General features: G+C 40.2%; 1 protein-coding gene across 3 annotated transcripts in view; it reads right to left on the reverse strand.

Annotated features, from left to right (window-relative positions):
* Nucleotides 1–918: 918 nt before the first annotated feature.
* Nucleotides 919–23,324, reverse strand: part of si:ch211-1e14.1 (UPF0606 protein KIAA1549) — a 40,648-nt gene continuing 18,242 nt past the window's right edge. Inside the window, exons 5-22 of one of the 3 annotated variants that reach the window (XM_023281345.3) lie at nucleotides 23,093–23,252; nucleotides 22,838–22,968; nucleotides 21,719–21,911; nucleotides 21,539–21,598; nucleotides 21,294–21,439; nucleotides 17,894–18,071; nucleotides 17,063–17,247; nucleotides 12,602–12,837; nucleotides 11,380–11,516; nucleotides 10,496–10,510; nucleotides 9,827–10,032; nucleotides 9,171–9,400; nucleotides 8,933–9,077; nucleotides 8,528–8,848; nucleotides 6,957–7,009; nucleotides 6,372–6,520; nucleotides 5,257–5,411; nucleotides 919–3,966 (exon numbers count right to left, since the gene is read on the reverse strand). In XM_023281345.3, the coding sequence (XP_023137113.1) occupies nucleotides 3,769–3,966; nucleotides 5,257–5,411; nucleotides 6,372–6,520; nucleotides 6,957–7,009; nucleotides 8,528–8,848; nucleotides 8,933–9,077; nucleotides 9,171–9,400; nucleotides 9,827–10,032; nucleotides 10,496–10,510; nucleotides 11,380–11,516; nucleotides 12,602–12,837; nucleotides 17,063–17,247; nucleotides 17,894–18,071; nucleotides 21,294–21,439; nucleotides 21,539–21,598; nucleotides 21,719–21,911; nucleotides 22,838–22,968; nucleotides 23,093–23,252 (2,898 nt within the window). In that variant the 3' untranslated portion in view covers nucleotides 919–3,768. Of the gene's footprint in view, nucleotides 4,009–5,256; nucleotides 5,412–6,371; nucleotides 6,521–6,956; nucleotides 7,010–8,527; nucleotides 8,849–8,932; nucleotides 9,078–9,170; nucleotides 9,401–9,826; nucleotides 10,033–10,495; nucleotides 10,511–11,379; nucleotides 11,517–12,601; nucleotides 12,838–17,062; nucleotides 17,248–17,893; nucleotides 18,072–21,293; nucleotides 21,440–21,538; nucleotides 21,599–21,718; nucleotides 21,912–22,837; nucleotides 22,969–23,092; nucleotides 23,253–23,324 lie in introns of all 3 variants that reach the window. The other 2 variants (XM_023281343.3, XM_055009285.1) reach the window with 2 other exon arrangements.

Consider the following 23,324-nt stretch of genomic DNA (forward strand, 5'->3'; position numbering starts at 1 on the left):
TTAGACTCAAAATGACAAAAGCAAGGAAAAAAATGACAAAAAATTAGACAAACAACGTGAAACTAAACAAAAAAGAGACAAAAAGCGACAAAAAATGGACAAATGGCAAAAACGAGACAAAAAGTGACAAAAGCAAGAAACAAAACAACAAAAAAGTAGACAGACACATGCGAGACAAAAAGGAAACACAAAATGACAAAAACATGAAACAAACAACAAAAGTCAGACATGAAAAAGACAAAAAAACCCAACAAAAACGAGACAAAATATTACAAAAATAAGACTCAAAATGACAAAGGAACAGTGAGCAATCTAGTATTTTACTTTATGATCAAAACAACTTGTCATGGTCTAGAAATTATTTTAAATTTATAGTTTTACTAATTTACAATCTGCAGTTAATGTCTTCTCTGTAATTTTTACACTTTGAGGGCCGGATTGGACCCTCTGGAGGACCGCTTTTGGCCCACGGACCTCATGTTTGACACCCCTGGTTTAGATTTTTGAACTTTTGCTGTTTAGAAAAACCCAAAATCACAACTGAAGCTGAAACGAAGCTCAAAACAAAATCGATTACCTTCCGTAGACCTTGCTGTCAGAATAATTAGCTACACAGTTTCTTTCATTAATTTAGCTTCATGTTCAAAATTCTCCAGTTAATACAGTAAAAATCACGTGGATGGACCTTGTTTCAGAGACTCCTACAGTTATCCTTGGGAGCCGGTTACATCATGCAGCAAGGGAGCAGTCTTTGTTTCTGGATGGTGGTTTTCTTGTAAGGTGCTGACATCCTCTGGTTCTTTCTGGTCACTACAACTCCTGTAAACACATCTGATGAAAGGTGAATGGAATGACATGAAATAAATCGCATTTAAGTTCATTCAGACTTCGATGAAGCATGTAAAATCCAAACACATATCGGGTGAGAATTTCTTTTTGTATTTCAACAACTTTTGAAACAGCATGCGCAAAAAACAACAACAAAGAAATACAACAATTAAACATGCAACGAGAATCAGAGTTGGGCCAGCCAACAGATCTTTTTTCTTTCTTTCTTTCTTTCTTTCTTTTTTTTTTTTACAAAGCATAACATGTAGAAAAAGATTTAAAAAGAAACAACAACAAAAAAATACAACAAAAAGCAACTAAGGATGAACACAATGAGATGTAGTTACAGTACAGAGCCAGCAGATGGAGGCATACAGTGTGAGATTGGTAACACAAAACATGAACAAAGAGGTGCAATGGACAACCAGAAACTACTATGTCACCATGACCTGGATGTTTCATTCATTCATTTACAATTCATTTTCCAAAGTATCCCACATCCATAATGGAATGTTAACGTTCTCTTGGTTTGTTGGTTTGTCTGTAAGCAGGAGTACACAAAAACTACCAGGGTAGACTTCTTGAAACTTGGTGGACAGTGGAGCATGAGCAATAGATGAACCTAGAAAACTTTGCTGCTGATCTTCTCAAAGGTTACAGAATTGTTTATAATAAAAGAGCGGATGATTGGCCCCCACTCTTTAAGCACCTTTGCTATAATTTAGGACTAATAACTGACAGTATTGCAGCACTGACAGAGAATGTCAGTCTGCTGTGGTGCTTAACCCTCCTGTTGTCCTCATTTACGGGCACCAAAAAATATTGTTTCCTTTTCTGAAAAAAATCCAAAAATTCTGTGAAAAAATTCCCTAAATTTCTGAAAATTTGCAAAACCTTCAGGAAAAAAAAAATCCAATAATTTCTTAAAAATTTCCCTTAAAAGTTTTATTTTAAAAAATCCTCCAAAAAAAATTTCTTGTAAATATTTTCAAAAAATTCATAAAAATCTTCCAAAAAAAATCCTAGAGATACCTAAAGTGATTACATATATATCAGTAAAACTTTTAATATTTTCTTTTAGAACATTCACTAAAAAAATCAACCAAAATCCAGCAAAATTCACTGGATTTTGGTAATTTTTTGTGTGAATGTTCTTAACATTTTAAACTTTTTTTTCTACCAAAAAATGTTCAATGATTCCCCAAAAAATGTTGAAAATGTGAACATCAGAAATTTCACTGAAAATATTTTTTCCCCCACATTTTCAATCTTTAAAACGGGTCAATTTGACGTGCAGGACAACACGAGGGTTAATTGGCTCAGGTGAGTCCAAAAGGCACAATCACAAAGATATGAGACGTCAAATCACTGCCAAAAGTCAAGGCTTATGCTGGGGGACATTTATAATACTGGCACACACTCCAAAGACATATTTTCAAGCCCTGCTTTAAAAATCCATAATTTTCTCTTTTATTTCGCTTAAATAAATTATCACTTCAGGCCCCAAAACATCACAACATGTCAGGGGATTGTCATGTCTACAAAAAACCCACAAAGGTAACCTAGAATGATGTTTCAACCAGTACAACCACTAAGAGACATTTAGGTGAACATAATTACACGAGGCAAAGTTAATTCAAAGCATTTTAAAAATGACTGGTTGATGTAAACCATAGAGAAATACAGTACACTTTTTTCTCTCCTTCCTGTGCTAACAAAAATGCAAAACAAACTTTAAATACTGCATGAAACAGAGAAGATGGTCCAGTATATAGTCAATAGACAAATTTGTTCAAACAGAATACTGGTGTCTGTGACTTTCTCTAATTTACAGTTCTTCCACGTTGACCTTTAAGAGCATCTTTTAACCGATTCATCTGCAAGAAATCTCTTTCTTGAAAGACCTGAGCTGTACCAAGTAGTCTGCATACAGTGCATCAAATAACAACCAAATACTGAATACATACAGTAATAAAAGTCCAGAACTGTCAAGTACATACTGTCATTTATTATTTGCAACACATACCTGCCTCTGAAATGATGTGTGATCTGTGGTTCAAGGCCATTTTTCTTCTTGTCTAGCTGTCAGTTACATTAATCAAAAACATTATTAAAAATAATGTATAAAACAGGACTTTAACATGGAAAAACAAGTACACACTGTAAGTCAAGAGGTCCGAATAGATCAACTCAGACTAACACGGTTCTACTGCGCTAAGTAAAGAAAGAATAGGTAGTATTGAGTGTTGTTACTGTGTATGGATGCCCCTATGTGCCCGCTGTCTGAACTATGACCTCACTGTAGGCAACAGTAGATGTGGTCAGGTGAACTACGTCACAGTGTCAAGGCATAGCATGGCTCATCGTGGCAGAAAATAGGGAGTAGCACCTGATGGTGGAAAGGTAAGGAACTGCGTTGAAAGAAGGAAATAAATCTACGGTAGCCTAAGTAACGTAACAAAGACATTAGTTAAAACTTTCTGATTGTGAAGGCGATGTAAGAATGAAACCATGACATAGAATACTGAGTCTGAAGAAATGCAGCAAAATCTCAAATAAGTCCAACATGTGGATCTGCAGTTGCCAGAACTTGATATTATCCTTCCTGATCCACAATGAAGTGCAGGAAAGAAACACAGGCACGACGAGTCCCCGTACTGTAGGTCCGTTTCCTCTCATCTCTGGTCCGGCAAACACTGTTCATGTTCCTAACAGTCTCTGATCTGAGTCTCTATCAACCATCCCGTTACTCATTTCTTTTCACAAAAGCAGCTTCTTCAGTTACAAATCTCGAGCCGCCTCTTCACCTTCAGTTGAGCAGGACGATCTCTCTGCTGTACAGCCTCAGGGACTTCCATGGGAAGCATTGTCAGATTAGGCGAAGCAGGCAGGCGAGGTCAGTGACATGACTGGTAAGAGCTGGAGGCTGGGAGCAGGGCTTCAGCTGTGGTAGCTGGGCACCGCCGCCTGTTTCTGAGAGAGACGCAACAGCTCCTCCCTGATGGCCTTGATCAGGGAGGCAGAGGAGTGTGTGGGAGGAGATGTATCGAGGGGCGGTGGGGCTGTCATGTAGCCCACTCCTGGGGTGTCGAGGTGGGCAGGGGGTGCCGTAGGCTCCCTCAGACCACTCCTGTGCATCTGGAAGATAGAGGAGGACGAGTGTTCAGGACATTCCAGGAACTGAAGGAAGGAAGGAAAGACAAACAGAAAAAGAAGTGAGAGGGGGAGAGGAAAATATAGATATAGCGTAAGAAGAATATCAGGTGACAGAGATGGAGAGGTGGTGTATACTAGAAAACATTTCTATAACAACATGCAACCATGAGAAAACTAAGCATATGTAAAAAACAAACAGCTAAATAAGTAGCAACAGAGACAGCTTCAAAGCTAAGAATGACATTTTTCTAAATCATCCTGATAATAGCAGAGAAGCATCTATTACAGCTGCATTTTGCTGGAGGATGCACAGGAAATTGTTCCTTCTGTTTTTCTATATTTATGTGACGATCGGCGTACAAAAATACTTCTGTCTGGTCACATTACTCAAAAATGGACAAACGGATTTGGATGAAATTTTCAGGGAAGGTCAGAAATGACACATGGACCAAGTGATTAGATTTTGGCAGTGAAGCAGCTTATAGTCTGGATCCACGGATTTGTTAAAGATTTCCCATTGAGATAGCGGCACGGCATCACTGTAACCATGACAACAAGTGAACACTACTTCAGCTGCCTACTGACATCACACGATTGCAATCCTACTACAAATCCACCGCTGCAGACTTATCGGAAACGATACAAGGAATTATTGATTAAATTGTGGGGGTGTTTCCGAGTCCCTTCAATTCTCGCCGCCCGCTACATATTTAGGTCACGCGATTCAGTATCCGTACATAACGTGCACATGCATAACACGCGCCTGTGCTCAGTGCATGTCAGGGAATGAACAGTCTTGGTGGAGTACTACGCTCTCTGAGTGCTTTTATTGTTAAATAAGAAAATATTCTTTCTACACAAATGTTTAAATGGGTCACAAATATGTTGCTTAATTATGTAACTTTAGTTTTTAGCCAGTGTTACTCAAACAGTTTATTTGTTCTTAGGAGCACTTGATGGTTGATTGTGGCCTTTCTAGAGAAAGTTTAAAATCCCACTGGCCTAATGACATTTTCTGTGATTTCATTAAATTGTATTTCAGGTGTTAAAGGGTCCCTGAACACTTAACTCGGATCAAAATTACATATTTTGCATTTTTTCCTCATGAAAACAATCCCTTCATGCCTTAAAATAGCTGAGATGTAACTCAACACTCTTACTTCCTCTATAATGTGCAGATCTATGAAGTCCCTGCATGTTTCTCCACTTTCAACAGTGTAAAACCACTCTACACTACAAAATGGCAAGTTGTAATATTGGAGAGCTACTCACTGCATCTTTTTCAGTTTCTACTCTGGAGAAATTGTCATCATGGTAGTGGTTCCAGCCGACGCCTCCATTCTGTCCTGGAGCAGCCCTGACCCCTGCTGGGTAACCATTCATCCGGCTGGACAGGCCCACCTGTGTCAGATGATGGAGCTGGGCGCCTGCAAACGCACACAGACACACACAGATCATTGCAGAGTTACATTACCTGACACTCAATCCTCAGAAATCTTTCTAATAGTCGTTGATGCAATCACTGCAGCCTGAGAAGCACTCTGTGTCTGCTGTGTTGTTCTATATACGGTAAATGCCAAAATCCATTTCTTTAAGTGTGGGTCACATGAAGGCAGTAAAATCACGTCAGCTCCTTTAATAATTTAAGACCAAGATGAGGCTCCATCAGTTTGACAGGCTGGTGGGGTAGAGGTGTGTACTGAATCTATCAATCTATGGATCCATCTATCACTTTGTAGCAGTTTATTACTAAATGAAACCACCTGCAATTTTTTTTTTTAACAAGGTCTTTTTATTTATTTTTAACAATTATATAAACAAACAAGCAGAACGATGTAATACAAACTGTAATAAAATAATGGAACTCAAAACCCCCCCACCCCCATCATAAACCACCTGCAATTTGTATTAAGCTCTGATAAAATTAGCAAAATTAACTGTATTAGTGATAGAACTGGATTTTTTCAGATGAAACTGACAGTAGATCTGTATTTGCGGCTATTCTGTCGACGGTTTGTTGGCATATCTGTAGTTCTTTTTACCAAGTGGGAAATATTTACTTGTAACTATTGTTTAAATGAAATAACTTCAGCCCACAAAGAGCAGCACCTTGGCTGACACTCAGAAGTAATCTTAAAAAAAAAACCTGACAAACATTCCCGATAAAGACAATAAATAAATGTGTTTACCCTCAACTGTTGTTGTTATAGATGTGCGGTTCTTTGAACTTTTCATATGAGATGATTTCATACTTAACTGGATCGTAAAAGGTGAAATCGAGGTATTAGACATATGCACACCGTGGGCTTTGTTTACGGGGCAGTGCAGCAGCTAACAGTATTAGTAATTCATGACTGTTTTGATGTGCGTGTTGCTGTCCAGGTTACCTGTAGTTCCCCCTACTGGACGAGGCCTGGCTGATGAGGGCAGCTCATCGGTGTAGAGGCCCCTGCTGGAGTACAGGCTGTCTGCTTGGAGCTGCTCACCGTGCCCCGCTGTTTCTCCTGGTGGCAGGTAGCTCGAGCCAAGGCCCTGCCTGAAACACAGGGACATATATTTGCTTCCATTTATGGAGGCAATGTGTTGCAACAAATTGACTGGAATTCTTCTCAGCTGCAGGAGTCTTATAAATTGTACAAGATATGACAAATTGGTCTTCAGCCTAAACAATCTGTGTATGTGTAACATGACATGAATGTGTGTTTGTTTATGGTCTTTTTGGGGGCAGTTAAGAGACCACCACTTGGATGTGATCCATTAAACCAATAAAATAAAGATGCCTCTTCTTTTATTATTCATGAGGCCCAACTCATGATGCACCTGAAGGGAAACATTCACACTGAAGTGGTGGAAATCAGGATGTAATTATCAATAAGAAATCCTCGTGGTGTAGAAAGTAGGGAACAGAAAGTAAGTCTATTATTTATTAATTCATACATGAAGACTCAATTTTCACGGAGTATTCTACTTACCTTGGTGTCAGACCTTGGACTGCAGGAGAGGACATTCCCAGCTCAGTGAATCTCTGGGGGAGACAAGCAGAGACACACTCTGTGCTTAAAGGAAAGTGAATAAGTGAAAGTGAGTGAAACTGGGGCAGCTAAATTCCATCAAACAGTTTGTATTTGTGTTATACTCAGAACCTTTAAGAAACATTTTCAAGATGCAGTAAATAAAAGTAAAACAATTAATGCAGAGAGTCTGTAGTGGATGCTGGCATTTCTTTTGAAAGCGAAGTCTTACTTGTCTGTGACTATGTAGAGTGTATGTGAGCAGTGGGGATTGCTTTATATAGTGAACATTGTTGTTTTGTTGGATAGCCTTCTTTTTACAGCATATGAAAGCACTGAACCTACAAAAGCAGCACCAGAAAATGGCTTTTTATGGCTCCACTGCTCACTGTTAAATCTCTCTCTATAGTTGTCACCTGGGGTGAACACCAGTATTGGACTATCCAGGACAGAGTGGGTATATTAATGTATTTTGACAGCTGTAAAATACATGTGATTTTAAGATGTAACTGAGATGTTAGGAAATAAAGAAAAGTATTAAACTTTTAAGCTATTATTTAATTTTGTATAGTTAACAGAGGTACCCAGTTAGAGTCTGGATCATAAAATGACATAACAGAGCCATAAAACACTGAGAGTGTGGAATGTATCTGTAAAGGACTGATGAGGTTTTTCCAACAGTCATAATGCTGACTGTGGATCTAATCTGAGTGATTTATTGGGTGAAATTCTTTACAGTCTCCTGTACCACTAACAGAAAGCTCTGTCATCTTTAAACAGCTCATAATTTTTCTACTCATGTAACACTGACTGGCAGTAAAAACCTTTATTTAATTTCACCTGAGCTCTATGCCCCTATATGTAATTCAAAGCAGGAAATATGTTATAGATAACTTTTATGTTGTCCCTTGGTACTTTCATACGCAACATGAAACACTGTGAATGCAGTGTGTTCTACATGAACAGTATTCTGCACTTTAAGTTTACTGCGTTAACAAATGCGGCATCGCTTTGCTAGTGGCTATTGGACTGCAGCTTCTTTGAAAGCAGTCTGCACTGGAACTAATGCAGCTCAAGCATACTGCAGCTATATTCCTGCAGGGTCTTAGGAGGTGAATGTAGCTGATGAGGGTTAAGGTCGCAGCTCCATGGGGGCAACAGATGGAGGAATACTTAACTGATTAGTTTGCTAAGAAGACACGATTAAACCCGAAGCTATATGTTTCATGCTGGGAATAAGGGGGAAAAAACCTCAAAAGAGAGCGGGGATAGTGAACGCAAAGGAGTTTACATGTCTGTTTAGGCGATTACAAATTAAAACAGGGATCTTTTTTCTACTGTTCTGTCCCCTGATTAGTGAAATGAACAGTACAGCTCCCAGGAACTTCAACTAGCAAAAGGTTAGATGGCATGAAGATTTGTCTGTAGATAATGAATAATGTTGTTCAGTGCAACATGGAGGCAGTATGATTTAATGTTGATTAAATGGCTAAAGCTCTATTAGAAGTGCCTATAGATGGACGGCTGCTTACAGGAGTCGGGCCGAGAGCTTGGTAAGAAGGTCCCCAAGGTCTGGAGCCTCGGCCTGGAGGGCTAGAGACAGGGGGGTTGCTGTTGGCCCCGGGGAGGGTGATCCCTGCTGTGCTGCCCTGAGAGGTGGGCGAAACGAGGGCAAAGGCGTCGTCCAGCAGGGAGTGCATTTGCTGCCGCGCCTCCTCAATGGAGGGCTGTGGTGGCATGTAGGGGGGCGGGGGAGGGGCATGGCCTGGAGGTGAGGAAGCGTGGGTGAGGAAGACGTCATCTGTGGGGGAGGGGCTCCTGTGAGGGGATCCTGGGCCTTGGTCAGGGTCCGACTGGAAAAAACACAACACAATTACATGTGGGGACACAGTAAATGAAAGACTGCAGAAATGTCATGATGTTTTTGTATCACTCACCACGTAGGCAATATTGTTGACCCCGGGGCACTTTCTGTAAACGCCGTCAGTGTCATCAGTGATGAGGTGATCTTTGTCTGCTTCCATCATGCCTCCATTCAGCTGCTCCTTCATCCTCTGTTTAGGAGAACGCCTCCCTCGAGCACTGAGAATATCCATGCATTTTTGTTCTGTTTTAGCTGAGCCAGATTAGACACAAATAGACTGCACCTCAAATTCCAACCAACCACTGACCCACCTTTTCTTGGGTTCCATGAAGATGGACGGCATCTGAGCATCTGGGTCCAGGATCTTATCGATTTGTGTCTGTGCTTTCTGATAAATGCGATCTTGGTCCTTTGCATCTCCGAGGCCGCCGATCATATCATCCATGGCAGGGAAATCATAGTGGCCTTTCCTCTTGGCACGCAGACGAATCTTGTTTCTGTGGTGTTCAATCTCTGACTTGTGCCTCAATGCTACCTGAATCTGAGGACAAAATCATCTTATCAGAAAAAAAATTCCAAAATATGTCACTGTGTCTGAATTGTAATTTCATTTTGACAAAATGAGAAGAACTGCAGTCACATAAAACAATAAGAATATTATGCCTATTTAAACTGGTAAAATTAGCGAATTATCACTTCCAAAAGGCTACTAATAATAAAGTTGTTCATTCTTTGAGTAAAGCTATTTAAGTCTCTCTACCTGACAAAGAGCTTATTTAGCCTTGTTTTAAATTCTCATTTATTCATCAAGAAGAAAATTCTAACACAACCAGATGACAGCGGTGTAGGGAGAGAGTTCATGCATTCAGTTTTTTTGGATTGACCTGTCAGTTTGGTTGAACAAAACTAATAACTTTTTGTGTAACATTGCAAGTCGTTGCAAAGCAAAATAAGTCAGATTGGAAACCTCTTTGTTGATCTGGTTTGTGTCGGACAGTTTGCCGTTGATGGGTGGACTGTGCAGTGGTGGGACCGGCATGGGCTGCATGGCGATGAGCTGGACTTTATTAGGGAGTCTCCTGCTCGCGTCTGTGGCCCGAGACATCCGATCGACATGTTCAAAGATGGAGGCTGAGGACAGCTGCTCGCTTGTACCGTTCATAGGGGGAGGACCTAAGGAAGTAAACAAGAAAGCAGGAAAACACAAGTCACAACACAGCCAACACAGTGTGGACAAAACACACACAATGTTAGTTTAAACTAAGGTACAGGGCTTTAGACGGACAACTATTGCAAAACCATGACAGACAAAACATTTAGCTTTTACTTCACTGACAATTCGAAATGTATCATAACAAAAGTGTGGAGTAAGTAAACGTTTCCGGTGGCAACATGAAATGAGCGCTGATTTCTATCTCCAATGGCAGAACTTCACTTCAAACAATGGCTGTTGCCTTTGTTTGTGAAGCGGATTGTTTCCACACTGTGACTGACAGCTTAGCGGACAGTGATGGATGGTGAGAATAAGCCGAGAACAAAACTACTACAGAAACAAACAGACGACACACAGACACAGCTGCTGGAGGTCAAGCCTGAGATCTACAGAGACACAGACGGAAAGTGGACAAACTCTTACCAATTCTATTCTTGCCTGCAAATCACAATAGAAAGGAAAGAAAATCTTACTGAAGTGAAGGAGATCAAGAAAAAACATCTAGGACAAAAGTGGTTTCTGTACACTGGCAATAAAAAAAAGCCTTGTGAATTGAGGTCTGGAGGACATAAATGAAAAGAGAGACAAAGAGAGAGGAAAAAGAAAGTTTCCGAACTGATAAAAGCTTTCTTTCAGGTCTTTAGTTCATTAGTCAGTAAAAAAGCAAGAAAAGCTTTAGATGAGTCAGAAAAACACTGATCAAAAGACTTAATGAAGAAAAAGACAGACGGCACATTACATAACACCGAGTGTGCTTCATATACAGTCTCCTTCTAAACACTGAGCGGAGCATATACAGTTTCAGGCAGAGATTTATCAATAACAAAACAGAGATCATTCCTCTGTGGGTGAGTCAGGCTGCTGTAGTCTGGGTTCCTGACTGCCTCTGGCTCCAGGACGTAGACTCTGAATGGCATTGCAGGCTTGAATCTATCAACAAGCTGTCAGATAGAGTAACTTTAGCTATTTTTTTCTCCCATTCCCTCCTAAATCCTTTCTTTGGACTTATTTCGACCACTAAAAAGACTCCTTACCAGGTGTCTCTTTTGCTTTCGCTGTTGCTCTGTAATTTTTATGTCATTGCTTGGGTTGATGCTGCACTATTCTTCAGCCTTTTTTTTTATCACTTCACAGCCTCGCCTGCACTCAATCTGGCCCTCTTGTCAATCAAATCACACCAGCTTGAGCTGCTCTCTCTTTATCTCTTTATGTCAGCCAAGAGTCCTCAGTTTTCTCCTTCCCCTCCCCCCCTTCATACCCTCTCTGTGTTTGGAGGAGTGATGGTGAGTGTTGCTGAGGCCACTTGCCATTTAAAACATTGATGGGGACCTTCCGGGTGTGTTTGCTGTCGCTGGGCGTGGCGTGGGCTCTCAGGTTCTCCTCGGTCGATTCGCGCTCACTGGAATGGTCACTTACCACCGAGTCGCCGTCTGACGGGGAGACCCTACCCAGAAAAACAGACACGCTTACATGAATAATAGAAACCCAAGAACACACTAACATGCAGGAATGTCATGCATAATCAAAAGCAGTGCTTTTCCAGAAAGGTAAAGGCTGGGAGGAGACTTCTAAGAAATGATAATGTGGTTTATGAGAAAAATGCTCAAAAGGATTTCTAATGACAAACTGTCTTGGATGGACATCAAGTAAGGAGAAACAACCCATGTCAGTCCCTGAATCTACAACTAGCTGGTGTTGTGGAACACATTAGTAGCAGAAATTACCAGCGCATTAGCAGGAATTGCTCTACTAATGATTTGGTGTCATTCGTCTAATAACCAGAAGAGTTAGTGCTCTGAGGAATGGTACCAACAGTGAACATACTCACTGAAGATTTCTCAGTTGAATCGACAACACTAATGAAAACCTAGCATGTATAACATTAAGTAGATCAGTTTCAGCTTTTTAGAAATGTGGCCAGGGTTAAATAAAAACTACAAAATGTAAAATAAAAAGCATATTTTCCTTAACTTAGTATAATGTAAGTGATACAGGCCGACCTGCGAAAGCAAATGTCGACCCCTAACTCTCTAGTGCATAAATATTTAATCAGACGATCTGTCTAAAGCTTTTTGTCTGCTTGACTGACTGTCCCAATTGAGTTGAGTGGAAAATCACCTCAGTGGGGTAACAACAAGCTCTATTAAAAATCAAAGTCAAAAAGTTAAACATCTATGTGGGGTAGACGATTACAACCAGAGCACATTTTGAATTGTGAGAGAACAGTGTTTTTCACTATGTGCAGGATAAGCAGGACAATGTGATGACGATAACTGAGGACAACACTACACTAAAATGGACTGGTGATGAATAAAAATGAGAGAGAAATTTCCTGTGCCTTTATTTATTGCCTGAAATATCACCAAAAAGTGGGAAAAAATGCCAAAAAAATTAAATGGACTAATAATGCTAATTTGAGGCTTCTTTTCAACACCTTTTCTATGTGTGCTGTAATCTCACCTCTGTTTGCAAAATATAGTTTATTTTATAGTTTCATTTGCTTTGTTTAGCACTATCAGCAGCACTGACCTCTCTCGCCTTCGACTGGTGCGGGACGCCTTGGTGGAGGAGAGGGAGGCTTTGGAAATGGGCGTGGGGATCTCCCCATTCTCAGATGGACTGAGGCCATCTTTAATGGACACAGGGAGGGGCCCGGGACCAGGACCAGGCGGGACAGACTCCTGGATCACCATGACATCATCTTTACTCTGCTGGCCAAGGTGCAGCTTGGCAAAGTCGAAGCCTTTCACACTGGGAGCCTGCAGCTAAGGGAACGAGCAGAGGAGAAGGCAAGAAAGTAAGAATACAGGAAATAGGGAATGGAAAGAAAGACAAGGCAGAGGTAAGACAGAGAGTGAGAAAAGACAACTATACTATGACTATCTATGTAAACAGAGGGGAAATGATGCAGCGTTCACCATCATTAACAGAAATGTAAGTGCAATACAACACCATTGATCGTAGTTTTTAAATTAATTGGTAATGTTAAGATAGCCTGGATGTAAAAACAGAAATAACACTTGTGACAACACGAAACTGAAAGTTCAGGCAGTCAAGCCAAAGTGGTGCCCTGAAATTCCATTAAGACCCAGATTTGTTAGTGACAGCCAGACAGACTGAGGAGTTTTTTGAGACATAATGAGGCTGAATGACTGATGAATGGCTGTAGAGGAGGGACGTTAAAACAGACATGAATGAATAAAGAGAAAGCAGGACAGGGAGTGATTTGGGTAAACACAGAGCTGCTTTCTTTCCTTTGAGGTGGTGGGGGATGGAAGCGCCGAGACTATCTGAGTGTAAAGCCCTCAGGACTTTCCAGCAGCAGCAGAGGAGTAAACAGAGGATGTCAGTTTTCAGCATGTGTGACTGCTGTTTGTGAAACTCTGGTCCTGTGACTATGTGAGAAGAGAAGGGTGACACGGTATTTTCCTGTTAATTCGCTAAATTACACTCTTTGCGTTTACTGAAGCAAAATATGCAGCTTAGAAGGAGCTTGTTGGTGCAAGACTGCAAATCCAGTGTGATGCTTGTCAGTATGAAACCGCTAATCCTGACAGAGAGAGAGTAAGTGTGCATACGTTTGTGTGTGCTGCTCTTCACGGCACATAAACAGGGCCAGTCTTTGAGAGGGAAAACATTCAGAAAGCTGCAGCTGAAATAGTAATGTATTTTTTACACACACAGCTAGAGTAATTTCCCACAGTTTACACTCAATAATTTCTACTTAGCCTGGTCTATTTTCAAACTGGGGAATTGGTCACAAAAAAACAGAATGACAGCTATAGATTTACTACTTCACCACACAGTGACATTGTGTATACAGAAGGATCTATAGACTATAAACACACCACAATCCACAGTAAAATCCTTGATATGTCTAATAGCGGATTTCCTGTCTAGTTATCATCATGAGGGAGAGCAGGTTACTAATCTATTAACATAAACAGGCACTAGTCTCCAGGTCTATCATAGATATCTAACGATATACCTCCTCTTTTACTCTTCGCCCTCCTTTAGACAATATTTTCATTTTCTCTTCTTTCTTCACTGGTCCTGTTGGTTTAGATATCACAGTTTTGCTCTGCTGTCTTCTCTTTGTTTCTGATGTAATTTCTTTCCTTTTAATTTTCTCCTTTTCATCATCTTCCTCCTCTTCTTCCTCTTCTTCCTCCTCATACTCCTCTTCTTCTTCTTCCTCCTCCTCTTCCTCCTCAGTGTATATACTCTGTTTGCTCTTAGGACGAGCTACTAGTGTCTAAGCAGAAGCAGTGATGGATAGAATAAATAGTTCTAGTGATGTGGCAGAATGTTATTATATTTATATATGTCAACCACATTACAAGCATTTGATTTCTACTCAATAAAACACATCAGAATTGTAATATATTTCGATAAAACACCACAAATAAGCTACTTCAAACACAACTAGGTCTGACTAGATTTTCTACAAACCACCAGACACTGCTTTGTACCTTCCCCCTTTTAACCTCCGTCTCCTCCCCCTCTTCCTCCTCTTCTTCTTCCTCCTCATACTCCTCCTCTTCATCCTCACTAAACTCAATATCCTTTTTAGTTGGAGGCAGTTGCTGGAGCAGAGAGGTCCTTGATTCTCTGAATGACGTCGTAGACTGAGAGAAGAGGAGTGGTGTCAAGTGACAATGACTGTGTTCAGCAGATAGACTCAGAGACAGTTACTTCTGTGCATTAGATTTAGTGCATTGAATTAAAGTAAAGTATTTCTGCACACAGAAACTGAAAAAAAAAACAAGTGGAGGGGAATAAAAGCCAGACAGAGACAAAAAGATCAACCAGGAAGTCTTGCAGCTGAAACATAAACAGGCTAGTTATAATTCAGGCTACATTAAAAAATGATTTGAAGGTTGGAGCAGAGTGCTATTTCAGTGTCAGCAACATCAAACTTTATGATGAACGAGTCGCTGGGACTTGACTGTGAAAGCGGCAGCTGAGAAAAAGCACTGCAGGTGTGCACAACTCAGACAGCAATTCGGTTAGTGTTTTACTATCGAGTACAAAGCTCTCTGGTACTGTTGTTTTCAGTGAGACATCATGAAGATGCAACACACCTGGGCATTAGTTAGTCCTACATATCTCCTCCACATTACCTACAAACTCAAAGCCACTGCAAGCTACATCACACAGGATGGTACGAAAAAACAAAAACCCTAACATGCCTGTTTTCAGGCACTGGCATTGCATAGTACTCTTGTAAATTTAAAATGTATTTCAGTGTTACATAACCCTTGCTTTGTCTGTGTTTCTCTAATTAATGTGACACTGTTCCTGAAAGAGAAATGACACATTTCTAGTTAAGACTACTGCATACATGCATATATAATACATGGAATGGCATTTCATTATTGATTGAAGACCATTTCCATTGAAAATAAGATTTTTACCTTGTTAACGTGACTCTTAATATTGCTGGAGGATATGTAACAAGCAAAATAATCAATAAACGGCATGATGAAGCAGTTTGACCTTGAAACCGCAGTGTACGGATGAACGCCTCAAAAGCACAGATTCAGATGTCCAAGCTTTATATATAAGAATCCTACAGAAATAATCCATTTAGCTGGTGGCGTGGGGTTTTCTGTATTAATATTCTTCTACGGAGTTGGTTTCTGGATTAAACATGTATGGCTGAAATACTACAGTATTACAACTAACCATTATGTAGCATAGCTTTACAGTGATTAAGCAGAGTACCGTAGGTGAGTTGGTGTAATTGAGCTTGGGGTGTGTAGAGAGATGCAGGGACTTTACAGATCTGCACATACAGTTACATCTAAGTCCTATTAAGGCAGGAAATTATTATTTTTATGGGTAAAACTTCTAAATATGTAACTTTGATATACAGAAATCACTTTTCAAGGGTTAAATCAACGACCGGAGAGGAAAATGTTCATCAGGACGTGTCTGGAAATCTCTGGTGTGTCTTTTAACTGTAAGAATAAAGAGGCATATGGGTTTAAACTAAAAGGGAGGCAATACTAAGGCAGAAAACAGCCTCAGTGCAGCCAAATGGGATTATTTCTAGTTTAGATGAGGACACTGAGAAAGGAGGTTTTTCAGTTCTCACAAACTGAAAACAAAATCACACAAAGGAAAACTGCACAGCAAGGTTGTTTGTGCTTCAAGCAAAGAAAGTGAGTAAGAAAGCATCAGAAAAGTTTTGAATAAAGAGCAACTAAGGCCCGTCTCATGTAGCTAACAACAGCATGAGTTGTAAGCCAGCACATGTCCTTAAATGAGTCTCCCTACTGGAATCATTAAAGTTTTACTAATCCCCATTTAACATCCACATTTACTGCAGTCCTGCGGCACATTCATGTTGATGACAGATAGACCTCATTAATCAGCAGGTTCTTTAAATTTTAAAGGGAACACATCTTTCTGGCTTTACACATCCGCTGACGTAAAACTTTCTTTGCAGAATATAGTATTTGTAAACCGTTTGGCCACGACCATAACAGAACACAACTTAGCATGAAAAATAGACACATTATGCATGCAATTATACAGAATATTGTTGTTCAATGTCAACCATGAATAAGTATTATAACTGTGGCCAAAATCATCTCTACAAAAAGTATAATTTTATAGATCCAAAAATATGTCTTTACCGCATTAATATAAAGGCCCATTTATTAATTTATTCTTTCTTTCTTTGTTGTTCTGTTGTTTTATTACTGCAGTTCTCTCTATTTTACCCAAAACTAAATGATGACTTACAAACCCCGCACGGTCATAATAAGTGCACTGAATTAAAGATAAATTAAAAATTAAAAAACAACTAAATTCTGCAAAACGCTTCCATTTGAACTCACTGAATCACAGTTTTTTTTCTTCTTGATGACTGATGTTACAAAGTGGTAGAATTCCGACCTTTCTACACATTTCCATTATGATGTTCAGAGTAAGCATTCTGTCTGGAAACACTACTACTGCCGAGCATTCACGGAACTCTACCTTCTGCCTCTGCTGAATGGAGGTCATGGCATCTGGCTGGAACTCCAGCTTGTCTGTCCGACACAGTTTCCAGTAGAGGATGGAAATGATGATGATGACCACGAGGAGAGGAATCACCACCCCGATGACGACCCACATGTTGTTGTTCTCGGTGTCAGACGGTGAGGACGCCACCTTTTCTACAGCTGTAGACAAAAGAGGGAACGGAGTTTTTAGTTTTGAGGTGAGCTTCAAACACAAATACAGCATTTTCACAAACACCTTAAAGATGTAAAGCTTAGTCTCGTTCTAATCTTCAGTGCAGACCTTCATTAGTTTTAATTAACACTCATTTCTTCCCCAGGGAAAGTACCGTAAGAGAACAGCAGTCAGTGCAGGCACAGAACTCCCTGGAGGGGTTCTCATTAGTCCTTCATCTCTTGTTTAGATTTTTAATGAGGAAGACAGCATTTTGGTACAGTGTGTACAAAGGAAGGTAATTAGCTCCAGTGTTACTATAAACATGCAAAGAAACACATGGAGCCAGCACTAAGCTTGCATTCAAGTTTTTTTTTTCACATTAGGACCTTGACAACAATTAGACACAACACCTACATCGATATGCCGGCGATATAATATATAAACATAAGATAATTATTCGCTGTGAATATGGAAGTAGTCTTTCATGTCGATAACAAGTAAAAAAACATGCTTCAATATCCACGCAAAAAAAGAGGGTAGCGCCGATTGTAGGGCTCTTCAGGGATGCTTATACATTTAGGTTTTAACTTCAAGGACAATTCCCTCAATCAATACATTATTTCACTTGTCTAGCATGCAAGAGATACTCACGCTGTGCCAAAATGCCCTGTACACGATATCCCAAGACAATGGCGGCCCTTTGAACATCCAGGTTGTTCAGCAGGTTAGCGGTTTCGACAGCAGGCATCCTCTGACCACTGGGACCCTCCACAAAATACACTATTTCTAAGGGGTGGTCTGCACCCGCCAGCCGGCTTGCACTTACAATCTGGGAAATAAAACAAGGCAGATAGGAATAATGTGTCACTTGGGGTCATATGGTATATGCACAGATGTGACAGAGGTTTTTTTTAACAGTTCAGATGAGCAGGCAGTCCAAGAAATCCATACATAGAAGAAAAGTATGTATGAAACAACATATTTTAAACAAATATCCAATGCCTAATAAGATTTAAGGATACCATCACAGCAGCTTTAAACCATTTATGAACAAGTCATTAACTGCTTGTATGAAGCTACTGAACTATGAATATTTCTTCCAGTGATTAAAAGAGGTAGAAATTTGTCTCCCATCCTGCTGAAAAAACGTTTTATTTGGCAACTGGTCATGATATAGGAGCTCTTAACTGCATCCTAGACTTCAGAAAAACTCATGAGCTCGGTTAGGTATTTGTTTTGGTGCATTAATATAGAGAAACATGGGAACACAATGAGGAAATTGTCTTTGGTACACAGAACACATTGCTCAGTATGTAGAGAGGAGTCCAGGGTCCTATATTACTTGACTGCAATGCAATTACACAACAATCACCACACCTAGTGACTACTATGTGATGGCTGTAAGTGCTGTTCACCCCTCTTTTTAAACAGCTGGCCTCATATGCCTTATTCCAAACATTAACATGTCCAGATGTTCAAGAGCAGAAGCTTGCAAGCCTCACAGTGTTCTGGTTTTCAGCAATCATCTTGCTAAAAGTCTTTACATTTCTGCTGATGATCTTTCACCAGCACATTTCTTTCCTTTCTTTGTTTGCTCCAATGTGTTTCCAGCTTTGAGAGCGAACACGCAGGCAAGGTGCAGACAAATGTGAGCTTGAAGTGATGTTCCCATTTGTTGTCATACCCTGTAAATGTTTCCCATCTGAAACATTCGTGGCTAACAGGCGGTGCTCAAGCAGCTGGAAAAGATGTGCTTCCAAAAATGAAAATAGGATTCATGGACGATGACGCACAAGCCTCTCTAAATTAAGAATGGAATGTCTGATGAAGGCCCTAATGAGCAAATGTCACAGTTTCAGTAATAAAGATGACTTTTTAATGGCGAATGTAATACATTTTTTTCTATGGAACTGCGTAATGTTAATCATTTTTTTGAGTTTCTGTAACTGCAGAAACTAAAACAAGTATGCACTTATTTGGCCTTCCTAGCTTCCCTGTGCTGTATTGAAACACATTATACAAACACCTAAAAACATTACAGTGAATCTACAAACTATTACTATTTTAAAAAGTCTATGAAGATTTATATTCACTTAATGTCTGCAGGCAAATCAAAACAACAAAACATGTCAAATAGTTCATTTGCATATATTATATACTTATTTAACCTGCCTGTAAAGCTGTTTCTTCTATCATTTTTATGCAAAACAACCTTCAGGCATCAACAAATACACACACACAAGCCTTCACACATGCAGAAACTGCACCATGACATATCATCTCACATTCTGTAATCTCACTGGAGTATTCATTGTTTTAGTATTTTTGCATGTTGTCTAGCACATTGATGTGTATGTGTGTGTACGGTCTCCCTCTGGGTGCCCTGAGGCAAAGCACAGTCTGCTGTCTGTGTTACTGGAAAGAGTAAAGTGCAGGTCATCTCTGGGCTGACACAGAAAACCATGTGGGCAGACTCCCTCATTCAGAGTCTAATCCAGTCCATGCACGGTTATTAGAGTGGAAAGAAGGCAAAGTGAATGTGTGCGTTACTGGGCAACCCCAGCTCAACCTTCGCTTTTATCGGTCCAGACAGACTCATAAGGTATTCTTAAAGGTGCCAACACTACAGTGATTCTGTGGCGACAGTCGAGGGCATCTGTCTGACAAACAGCATGAGTGTGCAAGAGAGCAAGACAAAGGATTCTTCTAATGCTTAGATACTCAGTCTGAATCCCTTCATTCTCGTTATATACAACTGAGTTTGAGTAAATGTAAACAAAATCCAAACCGGGATTTTTAAATGCCAGTATCCTATCACAGTTGGAGGAAATATAGCACAAAATAAGGCTTCTATGTATAACAGAAATTCAAATTTATGACTATGAAAAAATATCGTTTTGAAAGGGAGAAAGGATGCCAGAGCCTAAAATTAGAGATGTAATCTTAGCACAAAAACAGACACTAAGGGTTGGCTCACCACTAATATGGTGCTCCGTTTCCCTAAATTGCTCTGTGAGTTTTATGGAGACGATGCGGGAGGCAGAAAGGTCGGAAACATTGAGGCTGCTACTCAGTCAAGGTTGATATTTATCACTCTGACAGTCCGACTGTTTAAAGTTCACCATACGCACTCAGACTTCATGAGGTCAGATCAAATATGCATCTCTTGTCTCTTAGCAGACCTCTTTTATTCGAGAACTTTGCTGTCTTTGTTCTTTTAATTTCTAAATCTTTCTAAATCCCCCTCACACACACGCAAACACACACACTAACTTGTCAACAACAGAGATATACTCCTGATCATCCCAACTGCAGGAAACAGACAGAAAAAAAGACACAATTAATAATTGATCTGCTCTTAGCAGCTTTGTGGCTCACAGAATCCATCAAGTAAAAGGACCAGAGAAATGAAGAAGGGGAGAAAGAATAGGAACCCATGATGTTGTGGTCTTTGAGTGGCTTGCTCCTGGGCTGAATGGGATGCTGTTGCCATGGAGACAGAGCCATATCCTGTCCCCTCAGAGATGAGATGAGCAGGTGCAGAGTGGACCCACAAAGGCTAGAGCCTGATTAGTAAAGCACTAAGGTTTTCACTGGTTACAAACACCGTGACGCTCACATAATGACCCCTCTGTACTTGGACAAGGTATTAAGAGAGAGCTTGCATCATTGAATAATGATATAAATGGTACAGAAGGATGCTTTTTCATGATTTAGTGTGTAACCACCAGTGAAATTTCCAGTTAAAAAGTTTATAATTTTGGTTTGGTAAGAAATTCAAAAAGTGAAACACGTACTTCATGTGGCTCTTGGAAATAATTTACAACCTAGTGCTAAATAAATTGCATTCACTTTAAAATGAGTAGAAAAGGTCTGAAATCAGGACTCATGATTTGTTTGTAATGAGTTCTTCTGAGAAACTGCTCTTAAAATAAAGACAATGACAATATACAATTCAAAATGTCAATTTCTCCTACGGTAGATTCTCTAAAAGGGCTATGTAGCAGGAAAAAGAGTCAAGTATTGAATCAATCTATAATCTATAAAGTACCTGAACACTGCTGTTGCCAGTGGTGGTGGCTCTTTTAACCCGTCTGCCTAATCCCATTGCCTCCCCGAGTAACATGGCCACTCGGCGCTCCATGGTAGCTTGAAAGGTCCTCTCACTCGCTTTCTGGTCCAGCACACCCAGGAGCACTATGTGCAGAAACAGCATACAGTGTAAAAACTGTTTAATATTTTACTGTACAACTTTGTAGCTGCATTTAAGTGTGCCAAAAAGTGAAACCATCATACCTGTTCTAACCCAGGAAGAGCGAAGCACCTGGCTGGTGTTCAACTCTGGATAATGAAAAGCTGTTGGAAGAAGTTGAAAATGATGATGAAGTGGAATTCGGTTTAACCAAACTTCTTTGTCAGTGACATATAAAAATGGAAATGGCAAACAATGTAGAGGGACAGCCCTGTGATACGTACGTTCAGCTATCTGTAGTACCGGAAAGCCCATGTAAAAACTGAATTCCACCACTGTAAGCTTCATCAGAGCGTTGCTGACCTCTGATCCCATCAGATAACCCCGTGAACCACGAACAGTGAAGGTGATGTCCACCGGCTGTCTCACAAGTCGCTGATCCTCATATTTAGGTGGAGCCATGGTGATGTTTACAATCTGAAACACGTTTCTTATTACACCAGACAAACAAAACATTTTCCATCTTACTGTTAATGTAGTTTCTGCTAAAGCTTGTTTGTCTCTTAAAGAGTTACAATGAAGTTCTCTTCAGATAATAATTCGTTTCAGTGATTGGAAAATAGGAGACAGAATTGAGCAGTCTGCCTCAGGGCACAGTCTGATAGTGGTTCACAAAGGATTTCCATAGTACAAAAAAATGCTTGATTTAATCCTTACATTTATTTCAACTAAAAGTCTACAATGCAGGCATCAGTGTAATCAGTATAATAGGATAACACAAAACCTCACTGAAGCTAACTAACCATATAGCAAATAAGCTCATTCTTAACAAACAGTAAGCTTCTTTAATACTCAGCAACTACAGCATGGAGTCCATTAAATATAATTATCCAAGTGAAGAATCCTGGAGTCTTATTCATGATTGATGGTAAGATGGAGAAAGGGGTAGACGGTGGGGTTACTGCAGCATCCACAGACTTGGAAGAAAGAAGGTGAATCTGAAGGTGCCTGAACAGTAACTCTTGGTCATAACATTAGAGTAGAGACTGAGTAGAAGTTTAGACAAGAGTAGCATTGATTTTGAGGTGCCTTGGGCCTCTCAGTAGAGTGAGACTGCCCTGTAAGAACTGGAGAATATGGATGATTAGAGTAATGTTTGGGCTATTTGCTAGATATCACCATCCAGAATTACTAAAAGATGGAAAATGGACAGATGGCTTCCACTAAAAGTAATCAGCTCTGCCAGACAACAGCGATTATTCAGAGGGCTCTAGACTAATGTCACTGAGTCACTATGCTTTGAGGTGCAAAGCCACAGTGAAAGCACCCTTATGAAAACATCTCGACTGGAATGCAACTAGACGACCGGCCATTCTTCCCTTCCCTCACTCGGTCCCACTCACATGAACTGTGAAGTTGGTGGACTCCTTTGAGCGCCGGCGTACTTCTGCAAAGGCCATGGTCAAGCCTTTCTCAATGCTCTCACTGAAGTTGCAGAACCGGACATCTATGCGAACGGGAACAAACTGCAGCACTACACAGAGGAGAGTCAGGAGGGGTTTGAGTTCAGAAAACAAAAAATTATTATAAAATTCCAAATGCTGACAGTGAAGTGCTTCTAGCAGTTTCAAAAGAAGGCTTGATGGAAGCCCATTTACCTGAGTGGACTTGATATTTACTGTCTGGGGTCATCCAGTTGGGAGACACAGACAGGAAGCGGCGGCCAGACCTTCGCAGAGCATTGATGACAGATATGGCTGTGTACACAACGGGACCAGACACGATGCGAAACACGAATTTTGGTGGGGGGTCCACAACCTACACAGAAAAAGCAGAAATATAATGACATACACAAATCACTCATTAGAGTCATTCATTCACAAATACTTC

Source organism: Amphiprion ocellaris, chromosome 3, assembly GCF_022539595.1.
Source record: "Amphiprion ocellaris isolate individual 3 ecotype Okinawa chromosome 3, ASM2253959v1, whole genome shotgun sequence".
Lineage (NCBI taxonomy): Eukaryota > Metazoa > Chordata > Actinopteri > Pomacentridae > Amphiprion > Amphiprion ocellaris.